Here is a 19,986-nt window from a genome sequence, read left to right on the forward strand (position 1 = left end):
CCATTGTTTGTTTTTCACTTAGTTCTGACATCTTGCTGCTCCACACAGAGAGAAGAGTAAAGAGGAGAGAGTCTGTGTGAAATACTTTAAATTGCGGGTAAGGGTAGATAGCCCCCATTGTTCTGTGACCTGTCAATCATCAGACCGGGGGTCATATTTCATTATGTGTTCATTTGTATCTGAAGTTGTACCCATTGGTGTATAAAGAATAGTTCTACCGCAAAGTTATTCTCCGTTTTATTGAGAAGATGATCACTACGTGACAGGAGTTTTCAAAACCGTTTATGGTCTCCGGTACTTTCAGTCCAACGCCTACTGCATGCACAACGTTACAAAATCGGGCTTTCAAAATAAAAGTTTGACTAAGGAATTTTTTTTTTTTCTCTCATACATCTCGACACACACATCCCACTCGAAACGGGTCCGGGACCCACTTTTGGGTCGCGACCCACCAGTTGAGAACCACTGCTCTAGTATATATATATACACACTACAACAGACGATCCCATTGGTGGTTGATCCTCACCAGAGGTCCGGTCCAACAGGGGGAACATGACAGCCTCGGTGGAAGCCTCGTCCGCAGAACGAGCAGATAATAGAAGCGCTGGCAGATCTGCAGGCGGAGCAGCAAACCAGCAGCAGAGACGCAGGAGACTCCGGAGAAGACTCACCTACAGGAGACTGAGACAGGAACAAGTGGGTGACTCCCTGCTGGGTCACTGACACTCTACTCAAGGCTTCATGCATCAAAGAAACCAGATGACTGGATGAGAACTAACGGGATCATTTAACCAAGAGCAGAACCTCAGCAGTTCATTGGTACCTTCATCAGTCCCACAGAGGGGACATCATGAAAGCAGAAAAGAGCCACAGACAGATTCATTTAGTTTTTAAATGAGTTAAAGAACTGTCTCACCTGAGGGTCCTCGCTCAGGTCTTGCAGGTTACCCTCCGCTTCTGCATTACCCAGGACCGGACCAAAACACGGGCGGACACGTCCGGTGGCGGGCGGACACACAGGCAGCGTGAGCAGACTGCAACTTGGGCTTCCAATCACAGAGCTCAATTCTTCAGCTTCACTGTGTGGTTCTTCCTGTGCAGAGGGTTCTCCTGCAGGTTCAGGTTCTTCAGTTTCACTGTCCGATACTTCAGGTGCAGGTTCAGGTTCTTCAGTTTCACTGTCCGATACTTCAGGTGCAGGTTCAGGTTCTTCAGTTTCACTGTCCGATACTTCAGGTGCAGGTTCAGGTTCTTCAGTTTCACTGTCCGATACTTCAGGTGCAGGTTCAGGTTCTTCAGTTTCACTGTCCGATACTTCAGGTGCAGGTTCAGGTTCTTCAGTTTCACTGTCCGATACTTCAGGTGCAGGTTCAGGTTCTTCAGTTTCACTGTCCGATACTTCAGGTGCAGGTTCTTCAGTTTCACTGTCCGAATCCTCTGTTACAAGTTCAGGTTCTTTAGTTTCTTTGTCCGATACTTCAGGTGCAGGTTCAGGTTCTTTAGTTTCTTTGTCCCATACTTCAGGTGCAGGTTCAGGTTCTTTAGTTTCTTTGTCCCATACTTCAGGTGCAGGTTCAGGTTCTTTAGTTTCTTTGTCCCATACTTCAGGTGCAGGTTCAGGTTCTTTAGGTTCTTTGTCCCATACTTCAGGTGCAGGTTCAGGTTCTTTAGTTTCTTTGTCCCATACTTCATATGAAAATGTTTTTCCTACAGGTTCAGGTTCTTCAGACATGGTGGAGGTTGGTTCGTTTTCTGCCGGCTCCTGCCTCGCTGTGACCGGCTGAAAACTGCAGTCACAGGCCGAGTCCGCCACCGCCCTCACAACAGGAGTCACACCAGGACTCACCACCACCCTCACGCCAGGTCTCACACCAGGACTCACCACCACCCTCACACCAGGTCTCACACCAGGACTCACACCAGGACTCACACCAGGTCTCACACCAGGACTCACACCAGGACTCACACCAGGTCTCAGGGCAATGAACAGGTTGGAGGACAGAGGGCGGCTGGTTGAAGTGGAGCTTATGTTCCTCAGAGGGTTGTGCTGTACGTTTGGAATCGGTCTTACTGTTGGACCTATAGTGGGGCTAGGACCTACAGGGGGATCTACAGTGGCACTAGGTCCTACAGTGGGATCTATAGTGGGACTCGGTCCTACAGTGGGACTAGGTCCTACAGTGGGATCTATAGTGGGACTAAGACCTACAGTGGAACCTATAGTGGGACTCGAACCTACAGTGAGACCTACAGTGGGACTCGGTCCTATAGTGAGACCTATAGTGGGACCTACAGTAGGACTCGGTCCTACAGTGGGACCTATAGTGGAACTAGGACCTACAGTGGGACCTATAGTGGGATTAGGACCTACAGCGGGACTTGGACTCGGTCCTACAGTGAGACCTGTAATGGGACTCGGTCCTGTAGTGGTCTGGGTTCCTGTGGTCGGTAGTATCTGGCGACTGGCCGAGGCTGGACTCAAGTTTCCTTGGAGAGTTTTTCGCATCTTTTGCTGTGCAGGCCTGTGGTTTACAAGGGGGGTCAGTCCAACAGGGTTCTGGTTTACAGGGGGGGTCTGGGTTACAGGGGGGGTCATGTTTACAGGGGGGATCAGACCAACAGTGGTCTGGTTTAAAGGGTGGGTCGGACAAACAGTAATCTGGTTTACAGAGGGGGTCAGACCAACAGTGGTCTGGTTGACATGGGGGCTCTCGCTTACAGGGGGGATCAGTCCAACAGTGGTCTGGTTTACAGGGGGGGTCAGACCAACAGTGGTCTGGTTGACATGGGGGCTCTTGGTTACAGGGAGGATCCGTCCAACAGTTATCTGATTGACAGGGGGGGTTAGTCTAACAGTGGTCTGGTTTACAGGGTGGGTCGGACAAACAGTAATCTGGTTTACAGAGGGGGTCAGACCAACAGTGGTCTGGTTGACATGGGGGCTCTTGGTTACAGGGGGGATCAGTCCAACAGTGGTCTGGTTTACAGGGGGGGTCAGACCAACAGTGGTCTGGTTGACATGGGGGCTCTTGGTTACAGGGAGGATCAGTCCAACAGTGGTCTGATTGACAGGGGGGGTCAGTCTAACAGTGGTCTGATTGACAGGGGGGGTCAGTCTAACAGTGGTCTGATTGACAGGGGGGGTCAGTCTAACAGTGGTCTGGTTTACAGGGGGGATAAGTCCAACAGTGGTCTGGTTTACAGGGAGGATCAGTCTAACAGTGGTCTGGTTTACAGGGAGGACCAGTCTAACAGTGGTCTGGGTTACAGGGGGGGTCGGAAGGAGCAGCCTCCGGAGCTGGGACAAGGCAGGAAACCGTTTCTGAGCGGCTACAGTCGGTTGGTAGAGAACAGGTGAGAGCTGGACCTCTTTATGGGCCAAAGGGTCGGAAGGCCTCTTCAACTCCTTGATCACAGGACCTGAAGCTGAGGGTGGAACAACTGGAACTGGGGAGGGTTTATCCCTGATCTGAAGGGGGGTCCCAGAGGCAGGAGCTGGCATCAGGGGGGTCGACAGGAAAGGAATTAACAGAGGAAGTGGAGCAGCTTGGTGGGCTAGAGCAGGTGAAGCAGCGTTACAGGTGAGGGGGTGCCGGCTGTAGGGGAGGGACGGAGGAGGTTTCTGATTCGAGGGTTGTGAGACGGAGAAGGGGATCCACGAAACTTTAAGGACACCTGAGGATTCAGGTCAAGAGTTACTCACATCAAAGTTTATTGTATTTTAGGAAGGACATTAACGTCATAACATAAGATGAAGAAATTATTATTATAAGTGTCTACTTTAAAGAGTCCTCTCCTGCTGATGTTCAGGTGTATATCAGTATGTAGTGTCTCTACTTTAAAGAGTCCTCTCCTGCTGATGTTCAGGTGTATATCATTATGCAGTGTCTCTACTTTAAAGAGTCCTCTCCTGCTGATGTTCAGGTGTATATCAGTATGTAGTGTCTCTACTTTAAAGAGTCCTCTCCTGCTGATGTTCAGGTGTATATTAGTGTGTAGTGTCTCTACTTTAAAGAGTCCTCTCCTGCTGATGTTCAGGTGTATATCAGTATGTAGTGTCTCTACTTTAAAGAGTCCTCTCCTGCTGATGTTCAGGTGTATATCAGTATGTAGTGTCTCTACTTTAAAGAGTCCTCTCCTGCTGATGTTCAGGTGTATATCAGTATGTAGTGTCTCTACTTTAAAGAGTCCTCTCCTTCTGATGTTCAGGTGTATATCAGTATGTAGTGTCTCTACTTTAAAGAGTTCTCTCCTGCTGATGTTCAAGTGTATATCAGTATGTAGTGTCTCTACTTTAAAGAGTCCTCTCCTGCTGATGTTCAGGTGTATATCAGTATGTAGTGTCTCTACTTTAAAGAGTCCTCTCCTGCTGATGTTCAGCTGTATATCAGTATGTAGTGTCTCTACTTTAAAGAGTCCTCTCCTGCTGATGTTCAGGTGTATATCAGTATGTAGTGTCTCTACTTTAAAGAGTCCTCTCCTGCTGATGTTCAGGTGTATATCAGTATGTAGTGTCTCTACTTTAAAGAGTCCTCTCCTGCTGATGTTCAGGTATATATCAGTATGTAGTGTCTCTACTTTAAAGAGTCCTTTCCTGCTGATGTTCAGCTGTATATCAGTATGTAGTGTCTCTACCTTAAAGAGTCCTCTCCTGCTGATGTTCAGGTGTATATCAGTATGTAGTGTCTCTACTTTAAAGAGTCCTCTCCTGCTGATGTTCAGCTGTATATCAGTATGTAGTGTCTCTACTTTAAAGAGTCCTCTCCTGCTGATGTTCAGCTGTATATCAGTATGTAGTGTCTCTACTTTAAAGAGTCCTCTCCTGCTGATGTTCAGGTGTATATCAGTATGTAGTGTCTCTACTTTAAAGAGTCCTCTCCTGCTGATGTTCAGCTGTATATCAGTATGTAGTGTCTCTACTTTAAAGAGTCCTATGTAATAGATAAACTCACCAAAGTTCATAATGGCCTCCAGAGCCGTCTTGTCCATGACGACCATCATCTGGGACATGTTTAGAGGCACCTTGGAATCCAGCTCAGAAACACTGTTGAGCTGCAGCTCCACCTGCAGGCATTAAGCTGTTAGTGCAGCAGGATCCTGTTGTATTCAAGACTTTGAAGAACAGTGTCCTTCACATGCTGATATCCAAGAGAGGGAGTTCCACAGTCACACGATGGAGGAATAGAAAGCAGTATTCAATGTTTACTTCAGATTAGCTCCGCGTCAGTGTAATGTGTATTCATGTTAGTGTGATGTGTATTAATGTTAGTGTGATGTGTATTAATGTTAGTGTGATGTGTATTAATGTTAGTGTGATGTGTATTAATGTCAGTGTAATGTGTATTCATCTTAGTGTGATGTGTATTCATGTTAGTGTGATGTGTATTAATGTCAGTGTAATGTGTATTCATGTTAGTGTGATGTGTATTCATGTTAGTGTAATGTGTATTCATGTTAGTGTGATGTGTATTAATGTCAGTGTAATGTGTATTAATGTCAGTGTGATGTGTATTCATGTTAGTGTGATGTGTATTCATGTTAGTGTGATGTGTATTAATGTTAGTGTGATGTGTATTCATGTTAGTGTAATGTGTATTAATGTTAGTGTGATGTGTATTCATGTTAGTGTGATGTGTATTAATGTTAGTGTGATGTGTATTAATGTTAGTGTAATGTGTATTCATGTTAGTGTGATGTGTATTAATGTTAGTGTGATGTGTATTAATGTTAGTGTGATGTGTATTAATGTTAGTGTGATGTGTATTAATGTTAGTGTGATGTGTATTAATGTTAGTGTGATGTGTATTAGTTCTACCTGGGCGCTGTATGTCTGCAGGGACGTCACGTCGCTGCAGCTCTGGGCTTTTTGATTTATGTCCGTGACCTTCTGCCTGACCTGCTGCAGCTTCTTCACCTTCGCCAGGATGATCTGGACCTGCTTGCTCTCCGAGGCTGAGACCAACTGTTGGACAGGAAGAGACACGGCTCACACACACACACTTCATAATCATGAGAGCAGTGGCGAGCCGTGACTTTTATACAGAGGCCCTCTGACCCCCACCCCTTCCCTCGAAGAAAACCAGAAAAAAGAGTTATTACGTCACAGCGTAAAAACAACGGGCCGGGGTGCAACACGCATTAATGAAAGCGACCCTCTACCACACAGAACAACACCTGTAAATAACCCTATTGGTGTTCTTTGAAATTCAAAAGGATATTGCATTGTGTTTGTTACTTTCGTTGCAGTTGTATGTCTTAAGTGTAATTTGGCATGCTTTTATTTTGAAGGCGAGTTTACGCTGTTGACAGGAAGTTGTTGCTATGGAAACAAGAAAAGCTTCACAGCGGGCGGAACTTGTCATAAAGTTCCCACTGTAGGTTTTACTGTGTGTGTTTTGTAACTTGCATATATATTTATTGCACTTGACGCACACATACACATGGCGTAATTTCCTTAAAAAAAACAGTTTAAAAGGGGAGTGATTAGTCAAATATGCATAAATGAAAATATAAAATGCTAACTAAGTAACATAAGATAAGAATAAACAAGTTGAAATGGTTTGTTATTGGTTGTGATCATATCCTAAAGATGTTTGGATTATTGAAAAGTATACCACTCCCTTTCATATGAGTGTTGAGAGATGTATCCATCAATTCATTTTGTGCTCCAGATTGATGCATTTCACTTCAACATTTAAAAAAGAATTCCCCTGGAGGATGTGAGGCCCCCCCCCAAAATAAAGCAGGTTAAAATAGTTAAATTGCATACATGTTATTTTAGTAAACACTGAAAACGGGTCCAACAGACCCAAACAGCACACAAAGGTTAAAGGTAAGCATACAATAATGTTAAAATGTGCTAAATATATACACTGCAAAAAACAAAAAAAAGAGGAGTAAAAGTAGCCCCCGACTTGTTTTATTTTTTGAAAGTAGCCCTCGTCCTAAAAAAGGTTGGTGACCCCTGCTCTAGCCAATCAAACGGCGTGCTTGTGTGTCTGGGGCGGGAGATTCATGTGATTGGTTGTTGGTCGAGTTTCAGCCCCCCCCGCCGGCAAGCGGCAACGCACGCCGCCGTGTGGACGCTCCGTTAGCATCAGTTGAGTTAATCAGCAGTATAGCCTATGTGGACAATAGTTTAAAATGTCTTGTCAGATTTGGACAGTTGTGGAGAGGTGTTGGAGGTTATTGAGGATACTGAGTCCACTTCTGACATTTACAGGATCAACAGTTTGAACCAGAACATGGCCATACGGCAGTTTGAACCAGAACATGGCCATACGGCAGTTTGAACCAGAACATGGCCATACGGCACTTTGAACCAGAACATGGCCATACGGCACTTTGAACCAGAACATGGCCATACGGCACTTTGAACCAGAACATGGCCATACGGCACTTTGAACCAGAACATGGCCATACGGCACTTTGAACCAGAACATGGCCATACGGCACTTTGAACCAGAACATGGCCATACGGCACTTTGAACCAGAACATGGCCATACGGCACTTTGAACCAGAACATGGCCATACAGCACTTTGAACCAGAACATGGCCATACGGCAGTTTGAACCAGAACATGGCCATACGGCAGTTTGAACCAGAACATGGCCATACGGTAGTTTGAACCAGAACATGGCCATACGGCAGCTTGAACCAGAACATGGCCATACGGCAGCTTGAACCAGAACATGGCCATACGGCAGCTTGAACCAGAACATGGCCATACGGCACTTTGAACCAGAACATGGCCATACGGCAGCTTGAACCAGAACATGGCCATACGGCACTTTGAACCAGAACATGGCCATACGGCAGTTTGAACCAGAACATGGCCATACGGTAGTTTGAACCAGAACATGGCCATACGGCAGCTTGAACCAGAACATGGCCATACGGCAGTTTGAACCAGAACATGGCCATACGGCAGTTTGAACCAGAACATGGCCATACGGTAGTTTGAACCAGAACATGGCCATACGGCAGCTTGAACCAGAACATGGCCATACGGCAGTTTGAACCAGAACATGGCCATACGGCAGTTTGAACCAGAACATGGCCATACGGTAGTTTGAACCAGAACATGGCCATACGGCAGCTTGAACCAGAACATGGCCATACGGCAGTTTGAACCAGAACATGGCCATACGGTAGTTTGAACCAGAACATGGCCATACGGCAGTTTGAACCAGAACATGGCCATACGGCAGTTTGAACCAGAACATGGCCATACGGCAGTTTGAACCAGAACATGGCCATACGGTAGTTTGAACCAGAACATGGCCATACGGCAGCTTGAACCAGAACATGGCCATACGGCAGTTTGAACCAGAACATGGCCATACGGCAGTTTGAACCAGAACATGGCCATACGGTAGTTTGAACCAGAACATGGCCATACGGTAGTTTGAACCAGAACATGGCCATACGGCAGTTTGAACCAGAACATGGCCATACGGCAGTTTGAACCAGAACATGGCCATACGGTAGTTTGAACCAGAACATGGCCATACGGCAGTTTGAACCAGAACATGGCCATACGGCAGCTTGAACCAGAACATGGCCATACGGTAGTTTGAACCAGAACATGGCCATACGGCAGTTTGAAACAGAACATGGCCATACGGTAGTTTGAACCAGAACATGGCCATACGGCAGCTTGAACCAGAACATGGCCATACGGCAGTTTGAACCAGAACATGGCCATACGGTAGTTTGAACCAGAACATGGCCATACGGTAGTTTGAACCAGAACATGGCCATACGGCAGTTTGAACCAGAACATGGCCATACGGCAGTTTGAACCAGAACATGGCCATATGGCAGTTTGAACCAGAACATGGCCATACGGCAGTTTGAACCAGAACATGGCCATACGGCAGTTTGAACCAGAACATGGCCATACGGCAGTTTGAACCAGAACATGGCCATACGGCAGTTTGAACCAGAACATGGCCATACGGCAGTTTGAACCAGAACATGGCCATACCTGTACTCTCTGTGGTTTTGATGCATTCTGATTAGATTTGGAAGATATTGGATTGGACAGGTTGCTTGTCTTTTGAAGATAAATTGTCAACAGTAGACGTAATAATGTTTATCTTGTGCTCTCTATAGAATCAGTCCACAGAGAGGACAGATCACTTCCTGCTTAAACTGAGACAGTGAGACAGAGAGACAAAGAGACAAAGAGACAGAGAGACAAAGAGACAGAAGGAGAGAGAGACAGTGAGACAGAGAGACAAAGAGACAGAGAGACAGAAGGAGAGAGAGACAGTGAGACAGAGAGACAGTGAGACGGAGGGAGAGAGAGACAGAGAGACAGAGAGACAAAGAGACAAAGAGACAGAGGGAGAGAGAGACAGTGAGACAGAGAGACAGTGAGACAGACAGTGAGACAGACAGTGAGACAGAGAGACAAAAAAACAGAGAGACAGAAGGAGAGAGAGACAGTGAGACAGAGAGACAAAGAGACAGAGAGACAGAAGGAGATAGAGACAGTGAGACAGAGAGACAGTGAGACGGAGGGAGAGAGAGACAGAGAGACAGAGAGACAAAGAGACAAAGAGACGGAGGGAGAGAGAGACAGTGAGACAGAGAGACAAAGAGACAAAGAGACAGAGGGAGAGAGAGACAGTGAGACAGAGAGACAGTGAGACAGACAGTGAGACAGAGAAACAGAGAAACAGTGAGACAGAGGGACAGAGAGACAGAGAGACAGAGGGACAGATAGACAGAGAGACAGACAGACAGTGAGACAGAGAAACAGAGAGACAGAGGGACAGAGAGACAGAGAGACAGACAGACAGACAGTGAGACAGAGTGACAGAGAGATAGAGGGACAGAGGGACAGAGAGACAGAGAGACAGAGAGACAGACAGACAGTGAGACAGAGAAACGGAGAGACAGACAGACAGACAGAGAGACAGAGGGACAGACAGACAGACAGAGAAACAGAGAAACAGAGAAACAGAGAGACAGAGGGACAGAGGGACAGAGAGACAGAGAGACAGACAGACAGAGAGACAGAGGGACAGTGAGACAGAGAAACAGAGAGACAGACAGACAGTGAGACAGAGAAACAGAGAGACAGAGGGACAGACAGACAGAGAGACAGAGGGACAGACAGACAGACAGAGTTGTGCTATACCTCTGCCTCTTTCAGCAGCTTGTCCATCCTGTCCTTCAGGATCTTGGTCAGGACGCCGTAGGACCGATGCAGCTCCTTCTGCAGATTGAGCTGACTGCTGGAGAGCTCCTGTAGTCTGCAGAGACACAACACGATACCACGCGTTGGAAACAAGTTCTACTTTAGGGACACTTTAGAAGTCATGATGTCTGAGAGAAGAAACGTTGTTCTATTTAACATCATTAATCATATTATAGTATTTCTCTAATTATTGAGACAACATGTTACCTGGACTCCATGTCCTGCAGGCTCCGCCCCACTCTCACTCCCCATGCTCTGATTGGCTGAACCATGACCTCCAGCTGCTTCTTCAGAGAGTCCAGCGCCTCGCTCACAAACTGATACCTGAGCAGGTGAATTTATGATATAACACACAGGTGAGTTTATGATCTAACACACAGGTGAGTTTATGATATAACACACAGGTGAGTTAATGATCTAACACACAGGTGAGTTTATGATCTAACACACAGGTGAGTTTATGATCTAACACACAGGTGAGTTTATGATCTAACACACAGGTGAGTTTATGATATAACACACAGGTGAGTTTATGATCTAACACACAGGTGAGTTTATGATCTAACACACAGGTGAGTTTATGATCTAACACACAGGTGAGTTTATGATCTAACACACAGGTGAGTTTATGATATAACACACAGGTGAGTTTATGATCTAACACACAGGTGAGTTTATGATCTAACACACAGGTGAGTTTATGATCTAACACACAGGTGAGTTTATGATCTAACACACAGGTGAGTTTATAATCTAACACACAGGTGAGTTTATGATCTAACACAGGTGAGTTTATGATCTAACACACAGGTGAGTTTATGATCTAACACACAGGTGAGTTTATGATATAACACAGGTGAGTTTATGATATAACACACAGGTGAGTTTATGATCTAACACACAGGTGAGTTTATGATCTAACACACAGGTGAGTTTATGATATAACACACAGGTGAGTTTATGATCTAACACACAGGTGAGTTTATGATATAACACATAGGTGAGTTTATGATCTAACACACAGGTGAGTTTATGATCTAACACACAGGTGAGTTTATGATCTAACACACAGGTGAGTTTATGATATAACACACAGGTGAGTTTATGATATAACACACAGGTGAGTTAATGATCTAACACACAGGTGAGTTTATGATCTAACACACAGGTGAGTTTATGATCTAACACACAGGTGAGTTTATGATATAACACACAGGTGAGTTTATGATCTAACACACAGGTGAGTTTATGATCTAACACACAGGTGAGTTTATGATCTAACACACAGGTGAGTTTATGATATAACACACAGGTGAGTTTATGATATAACACATAGGTGAGTTTATGATCTAACACACAGGTGAGTTTATGATACAACACAGGTGAGTTTATGATCTAACAGAGGTGAGTTTATGATCTAACACACAGGTGAGTTTATGATCTAACACAGGTGAGTTAATGATCTAACACACAGGTGAGTTTATGATCTAACACACAGGTGAGTTTATGATATAACACACAGGTGAGTTTATGATATAACACACAGGTGAGTTTATGATATAACACATAGGTGAGTTTATGATCTAACACACAGGTGAGTTTATGATCTAACACACAGGTGAGTTTATGATATAACACACAGGTGAGTTTATGATATAACACATAGGTGAGTTTATGATCTAACACACAGGTGAGTTTATGATACAACACAGGTGAGTTTATGATCTAACAGAGGTGAGTTTATGATCTAACACAGGTGAGTTTATGATATAACACACAGGTGAGTTTATGATCTAACACAGGTGAGTTTATGATATAACACACAGGTGAGTTTATGATCTAACACACAGGTGAGTTTATGATCTAACACACAGGTGAGTTTATGATCTAACACACAGGTGAGTTTATGATCTAACACACAGGTGAGTTTATGATCTAACACACAGGTGAGTTTATGATCTAACAGACAGGTGAGTTTATGATCTAACACACAGGTGAGTTTATGATCTAACACACAGGTGAGTTTATGATATAACACACAGGTGAGTTTATGATATAACACACAGGTGAGTTTATGATATAACACACAGGTGAGTTTATGATCTAACACAGGTGAGTTTATGATACAACACACAGGTGAGTTTATGATATAACACACAGGTGAGTTTATGATCTAACACAGGTGAGTTTATGATACAACACACAGGTGAGTTTATGATCTAACACACAGGTGAGTTTATGATATAACACACAGGTGAGTTTATGATCTAACACACAGGTGAGTTTATGATCTAACACACAGGTGAGTTTATGATCTAACACACAGGTGAGTTTATGATCTAACACACAGGTGAGTTTATGATCTAACACACAGGTGAGTTTATGATATAACACACAGGTGAGTTTATGATCTAACACACAGGTGAGTTTATGATCTAACACACAGGTGAGTTTACGATCTAACACACAGGTGAGTTTATGATCTAACACACAGGTGAGTTTATGATACAACACACAGGTGAGTTTATGATATAACACACAGGTGAGTTTATGATCTAACACACAGGTGAGTTTATGATCTAACACACAGGTGAGTTTATGATCTAACACACAGGTGAGTTTATGATCTAACAGACAGGTGAGTTTATGATCTAACACAGGTGAGTTTATGATCTAACACAGGTGAGTTTATGATATAACACACAGGTGAGTTTATGATATAACACACAGGTGAGTTTATGATCTAACACACAGGTGAGTTTATGATCTAACACACAGGTGAGTTTATGATCTAACACACAGGTGAGTTTATGATCTAACACACAGGTGAGTTTATGATATAACACACAGGTGAGTTTATGATATAACACACAGGTGAGTTTATGATATAACACACAGGTGAGTTTATGATCTAACACACAGGTGAGTTTATGATATAACACACAGGTGAGTTTATGATCTAACACACAGGTGAGTTTATGATATAACACACAGGTGAGTTTATGATATAACACACAGGTGAGTTTATGATCTAACACACAGGTGAGTTTATGATATAACACAGGTGAGTTTATGATCTAACACACAGGTGAGTTTATGATCTAACACACAGGTGAGTTTATGATCTAACACACAGGTGAGTTTATGATATAACACACAGGTGAGTTTATGATCTAACACACAGGTGAGTTTATGATCTAACACAGGTGAGTTTATGATCTAACACACAGGTGAGTTTATGATCTAACACACAGGTGAGTTTATGATCTAACACACAGGTGAGTTTATGATCTAACACACAGGTGAGTTTATGATCTAACACACAGGTGAGTTTATGATCTAACACACAGGTGAGTTTATGATCTAACACACAGGTGAGTTTATGATCTAACACACAGGTGAGTTTATGATCTAACACAGGTGAGTTTATGATACAACACACAGGTGAGTTTATGATCTAACACACAGGTGAGTTTATGATCTAACACACAGGTGAGTTTATGATCTAACACACAGGTGAGTTTATGATCTAACACACAGGTGAGTTTATGATCTAACACAGGTGAGTTTATGATACAACACACAGGTGAGTTTATGATCTAACACACAGGTGAGTTTATGATACAACACACAGGTGAGTTTATGATCTAACACAGGTGAGTTTATGATATAACACACAGGTGAGTTTATGATATAACACACAGGTGAGTTTATGATCTAACACAGGTGAGTTTATGATATAACACACAGGTGAGTTTATGATCTAACACAGGTGAGTTAATGATCTAACACACAGGTGAGTTTATGATCTAACACACAGGTGAGTTTATGATCTAACACACAGGTGAGTTTATGATATAACACACAGGTGAGTTTATGATCTAACACACAGGTGAGTTTATGATCTAACAGACAGGTGAGTTTATGATATAACACACAGGTGAGTTTATGATCTAACAGACAGGTGAGTTTATGATATAACACACAGGTGAGTTTATGATCTAACACACAGGTGAGTTTATGATATAACACACAGGTGAGTTTATGATATAACACACAGGTGAGTTTATGATCTAACACACAGGTGAGTTTATGATCTAACACAGGTGAGTTTATGATCTAACACACAGGTGAGTTTATGATATTACACACAGGTGAGTTTATGATATAACACACAGGTGAGTTTATGATATTACACACAGGTGAGTTTATGATATTACACACAGGTGAGTTTATGATATAACACACAGGTGAGTTTATGATATTACACACAGGTGAGTTTATGATCTAACACACAGGTGAGTTTATGATCTAACACACAGGTGAGTTTATGATCTAACACACAGGTGAGTTTATGATATAACACACAGGTGAGTTTATGATATTACACACAGGTGAGTTTATGATCTAACACACAGGTGAGTTTATGATATAACACACAGGTGAGTTTATGATATAACACACAGGTGAGTTTATGATCTAACACACAGGTGAGTTTATGATATAACACACAGGTGAGTTTATGATACAACACACAGGTGAGTTTATGATCTAACACACAGGTGAGTTAATGATCTAACACACAGGTGAGTTTATGATCTAACACACAGGTGAGTTTATGATCTAACACACAGGTGAGTTTATGATCTAACACACAGGTGAGTTTATGATCTAACACACAGGTGAGTTTATGATCTAACACACAGGTGAGTTTATGATACAACACACAGGTGAGTTTATGATCTAACACACAGGTGAGTTTATGATCTAACACACAGGTGAGTTTATGATCTAACACACAGGTGAGTTTATGATCTAACACACAGGTGAGTTTATGATCTAACACACAGGTGAGTTTATGATCTAACACACAGGTGAGTTTATGATCTAACACAGGTGAGTTTATGATCTAACACACAGGTGAGTTTATGATATAACACACAGGTGAGTTTATGATATAACACACAGGTGAGTTTATGATCTAACACACAGGTGAGTTTATGATCTACATGGAGAGTTAAAGGTCACATGTCATGGCCATTTCCACTGATCATAATTCCATTGTTGAGGTCTACTAAAATAGAAACATACTGTGCAATGTTCCAAACTCACATTGGTTTCTCACATCATCTCTGTAAAGTATGTGTACTCAGCAGTATTCACTTTCTCCACTAAACGGCTCACTGCAGCTCCGGGTCGTGCTTTCGTAAGCACGTACCCGGAAGAATCAAATGGATGATGACGTCATGATGACGTTTCACCAACGAGGCGTTTTGGGGAGGTCTTCTCTGTTTTAGAGTTTTACTCCCTACAGGGTGTACTTTGAGGGTTTGACTGCAGAAAAACCTTCATAACACACAAGGGGACGGGTGATAACCGGAAGAGCATGACATGCAGAGTTAATACATGTACATGCACTAGCGCGTGTGTGCGCGTGCGTTAGTTTTAAAGACCCTCATAGAGCTCAGTCTATAACTCACACCCTGACTTCATGTGGAGGAGAGGAGTGGACTCTGCTGATAAGGCTAGTGCGCATGTCTGTGTGTGTGTGTGTGTGTGTGTGTGTGTGTGTGTGTGTGTGTGTGTGTGTGTGTGTGTGTGTGTGTGTGTGTGTGTGTGTGTGTGTGTGTGTGTGTGTGTGTGTGTGTGTGTGTGTGTGTGTGTGTGTGTGTGTGTGTGTGTGTGTGTCTCTGTGTGTGTGTGTGTGTGTGTGTGTGTGTGTGTGTGTGTGTGTGTGTGTGTGTGTGTGTGTGTGTGTGTGTGTGTGTGTGTGTGTGTGTGTGTGTGTGTGTGTGTGTGTGTGTGTCAGGTGGAACAAAAAGGGCACTTTTAGCTGAAGGTTAATTATTATTCACAGGGCCTGAGGCTAATGATGCGAGGAACTGGGAAAGAGAGCAGTGGTGAAACTCCCCTCACTCGATGGTGAAACTTGGTGGAGGTCAGGAAGCGGTCAATCCTACGGGACACGAGTGCGGAAATGTAGATAAATGCACGTCTGCAGAAAAAGCTGCAGACAAAGAAACTGGGAGGTGGTTTGTCGTCCTTCACCAAGGTCAACTGATAAGGAACGAGAAGGCTTCGCTATAAAGGTGCTAGAACAACGTTTGTTTAGCCGTACCGGGGTCTGCTCGCTCTTTGATTTATAAAAGTTCTATTGCATCGAACTCTGTCTGCCTCCAGCTAGTAGGAGTGGAGGAGGTTTAACTGGCCCAGAACCAGATTTCCCTCCAACTGTATGTGTGTACCTGTGATTCGTGTGTGTGTGTGTGTGTGTGTGTGTGTGTGTGTGTGTGTGTGTAGTGCTGTGTACCTGGACTCACATTCAGGTTCAGGTCCGGACTCAAGTCCAGAGGTTCAGGTTCAGGTCCGGACTTATAAGTCCGGACTTGTGTCAAGTTGTGTGAGTAACTAAAGTGAACTTATTGTGAGCTAATTATCAATTGAAAATAAACTCATAATCAACTCAAATTCAAACTCGTCAGGTTTATTGTGCCCCCTTCCAACTTGTGTCTACACCATGTCTTTTCTAGAACTCTACATGTGTTACTAACTACACAACACGACTACATACATAGTGATGTACATACAAGACTCAATATGCAAGAGTACAAGTCTATGTGTTCTTGTTCAAGAACAACAGCATATTGACATTGTCTGGTTGAAGTGTTGCTCTTTCGGCAGACACTATATCACCATACATACAAAGGAGTTAGCTTAGCTACACTACCATATATGGCAACCAGCATCCCACGCTGTCAGTGTCCAGCTTCCCTTGACGTCACACAGATCTCGCGAGCAGTTGCGATATTTTGCGAGACTTCGTGAGCTCAGTAATGGCCGCCATATCAGAAGCCAAAACAATGTTTTTCGTCTTTTCTCAGCGCAAATTTCTCGATCTATGGAAGGTTTTGGATGGTTTAGAACAAAAAGGAGAATATACGTAAGTACCGGTTCCCGACGTTCCGGTTTTAACCGGACTTGAACCGAAACTTTTTACAAGTCCAGTACCGGTTCGGCGTACCGGTACGCAGCACTATGTGTGTGTGTGTGTGTGTGTGTGTGTGTGTGTGTGTGTGTGTGTGTGTGTGTGTGTGTGTGTGTGTGTGTGTGTGTGTGTGTGTGTGTGTGTGTACCTGTGGTTCATGTGTGCAGTGAGCTGGCAGTCTCTACAGGTGAGCACCTTGCAGGTGAAGCAGAACAGCTGGAGCGGCTCGGAGGGGTGCATCCTGCAGAACTTGATGGGGGGGACACACACGCCTCCTGGAGGGGTGGGATGACAGGTTTAAAGGGTGTGTGTGTGTGTGTGTGTGTGTGTGTGTGTGTGTGTGTGTGTGTGTGTGTGTGTGTGTGTGTATGTGTGTGTGTGTGTGTGTGTGTATGTGTGTGTGTGTGTGTGTGTGTGTGTGTGTGTGTGTGTGTGTGTGTGTGTGTGTGTGTGTGTGTGGACCTACCTGCGGGGGGGGGGTGGTTGAGCAGGTGGTGTGTCCTGGTGACGGAGACTCGACGGTGTGCCGACACACACACATCGCACAGAGCCTCGTTGCAGTCCACACACCAGCATCTGGCCGAGGGCGAGTCACAGCTGCTGCACTGAGGACACAACGACAAATACTGACCAACGTTTGGGAGGCATTATATACAATAAAGAAATATTTAAATATTTGGTAAAAATAAGTTGTGTTCGGGTCAGAATTGGAAGTCGAAATATTTTGAAAAAAGTCAAGTTTTAATATTTCTAATAGAATATTATTTAGATCTCTTTTTAATATTTTCTTTAAAAGGTCATAATATTTGCAAACACTAAAGTCGTATACATTTGAATTAAAACATCTTAATTTTAGGAGGAAACCAAAACGAATTTCTGATATTTGGGACATTTATTTTTTGTATTAATTCAGTTTTCATTTTAATTTTTTCGAGATTTTATTTTTTTTTGTAATATTTGAAAAACTAATTGTAGAAATAGGAAAAACAAGTTGATATATATATATACATATATATATATATATCACATATATATATATATATATATATATATATATATATATATATATATATATATATATATTAGGGTGCATCAAAAAAATCATTTTTAACCTGCTGATCTGTTAAGGGGATAAAAATGTTCCAATTCATGTTGTAATAACGTATGCAAAATATTTTTACAATATGAGGTGATTTAGAGGTGCAACAGCCATCATCTTTTATGGCAAAAGGGGGTAACCAGCATATATATGCATGTGTTTACCTTTTGTTTATTTTTTATCTACTTTAATATTACTGTCATTACCAACACATTGTGCATAATGCACTCTAGCTACAACTTCCATTTCAACATTCAACATAATGTTTATTTGGTAGCCATGCTAACCTGAGACAATCGAGGACAATGCTAATGCTAATGAAGCACAATTCTGTGAGGCAAAAAGACTCCACCCTTGATCTGAAGACATTTGAGGTAATCTACTCTTTATTCTTTGTGTTGGTGTACTTTTATTAAGGATCATTGCCATATGAGTTGTACTTTGGTATATTTAATGAGTAAAATAAAAATGTCTATCAGTTTTATGTAATTTTGTGTTAATTACATGCAGCTAGCTACTGTTTGCTAGTCATCCTGCTAACATTAGTTATTTGTCTAAGGTTCGCCTGTGTGCATGTTTTATGTCTTATTATAAGTGAGCATGTAGTGGGCTTGCAGATCTGCTATTTTTGGCAAGTTTCCCCTCTGAATGGATGCTAAGGTTCAAGTGGATAATGCATGCTAAGGTATTTTTTTTAAATTTTATTTACTAAGGTATATTTGTAACACTATCCTTATTCATCATTTGACTGTAGAAAACAAAAGACTAATACATTATTTTGTGTTAAACCACTTTATATTTTCAGGCAATCTAGACCACTACCTGCCCCAGTATCCGGCTCTCATAAGATGCTGCCCTCGCCCGTAGGCTCATGCCAGAGGAGCCGTAGCCTGGTCTTCGGTCTGGGTGCCAGCATCACCAATGCGGATGGCATGATTACTGGGGCCAAACTGCCAAGTGGTCGTCAGATCTTGCGGTGCATGCTGTACAACTGTGATGTGCAACTACATGACAAGCGACCCGGTATGAATGGAGCCTTGTCACGCTTCATGGCAGCCAAAGTAGTCCTGGAGCAGGTACGGCCATTTTACGCCAAGGCCAATATCCCAATGGTGAGCGATCGGGGTGCGTGCAACAAGATGGTGGAGCTAGTTGACGTCAACAACAAGCTGCGGCGCATTCCACAGGCCAGGCGCTCCAGTAAGGCTACAGCTCGACAGGTGGATGCAATGGAGCGCAGGCTAGATTCAACATTCCCACTGTGGTCTCCAAACACAGAGGAGAAGATCCGCAATCCAGAGGACATTGCTTTCCTGGCTAGCATGAAGGGAGACAGAGTGGCCACATTTGGCGCATTCGACGCCAAGTTGCAATCTAAGGTAAAGCGGCGACAGAAGCGTGAAGCTGGGGCAGCTGCCCGGCAGTCACACTTTACCAGTGAGCAGCAGGAAATGAAAGTGAAGTCCAGAATGGCGATGTTGGAGAGCGAAAGTGATGAGGATAGCGTTACAGATGAAATAGCCACTCTACCGGCTGAGAACACACCCCCTTGCAAGCATAAGAAGACTGGCACCACAGCCTTCATTCCACCCGACATCCTCAGCCGGCCAAGTCTCGTGTCACTGGCTACACGGTTGAAGATCACACCGATGCAGCAGGCTGCCTTCACGCGCGGCTTGATCACAGAGTCG

The 19,986-nt window shown here is 43.4% G+C and overlaps 1 protein-coding gene across 3 annotated transcripts in view; it reads right to left on the reverse strand.

Annotated features, from left to right (window-relative positions):
* The window catches only part of trim33l (tripartite motif containing 33, like), a 48,346-nt gene that overhangs the window by 15,862 nt on the left and 12,498 nt on the right, over positions 1 to 19,986 (reverse strand). For 2 of the 3 annotated variants that reach the window (XM_079692898.1, XM_079692899.1), the window contains 8 exons: positions 17,663 to 17,801; positions 17,345 to 17,471; positions 10,419 to 10,535; positions 10,152 to 10,266; positions 5,816 to 5,962; positions 4,953 to 5,064; positions 917 to 3,675; positions 527 to 681 (listed from right to left, as the gene is read on the reverse strand). In XM_079692898.1, the coding sequence (XP_079549024.1) occupies positions 527 to 681; positions 917 to 3,675; positions 4,953 to 5,064; positions 5,816 to 5,962; positions 10,152 to 10,266; positions 10,419 to 10,535; positions 17,345 to 17,471; positions 17,663 to 17,801 (3,671 nt within the window). The remainder of the gene's footprint in view (positions 1 to 526; positions 682 to 916; positions 3,676 to 4,952; positions 5,065 to 5,815; positions 5,963 to 10,151; positions 10,267 to 10,418; positions 10,536 to 17,344; positions 17,472 to 17,662; positions 17,802 to 19,986) is intronic. The other variant, XM_079692900.1, reaches the window with a different exon arrangement.

The sequence above is a fragment of the Notothenia rossii genome, assembly GCF_949606895.1.
Source record: "Notothenia rossii genome assembly, chromosome: 7".
NCBI classification, from domain to species: domain Eukaryota; kingdom Metazoa; phylum Chordata; class Actinopteri; order Perciformes; family Nototheniidae; genus Notothenia; species Notothenia rossii.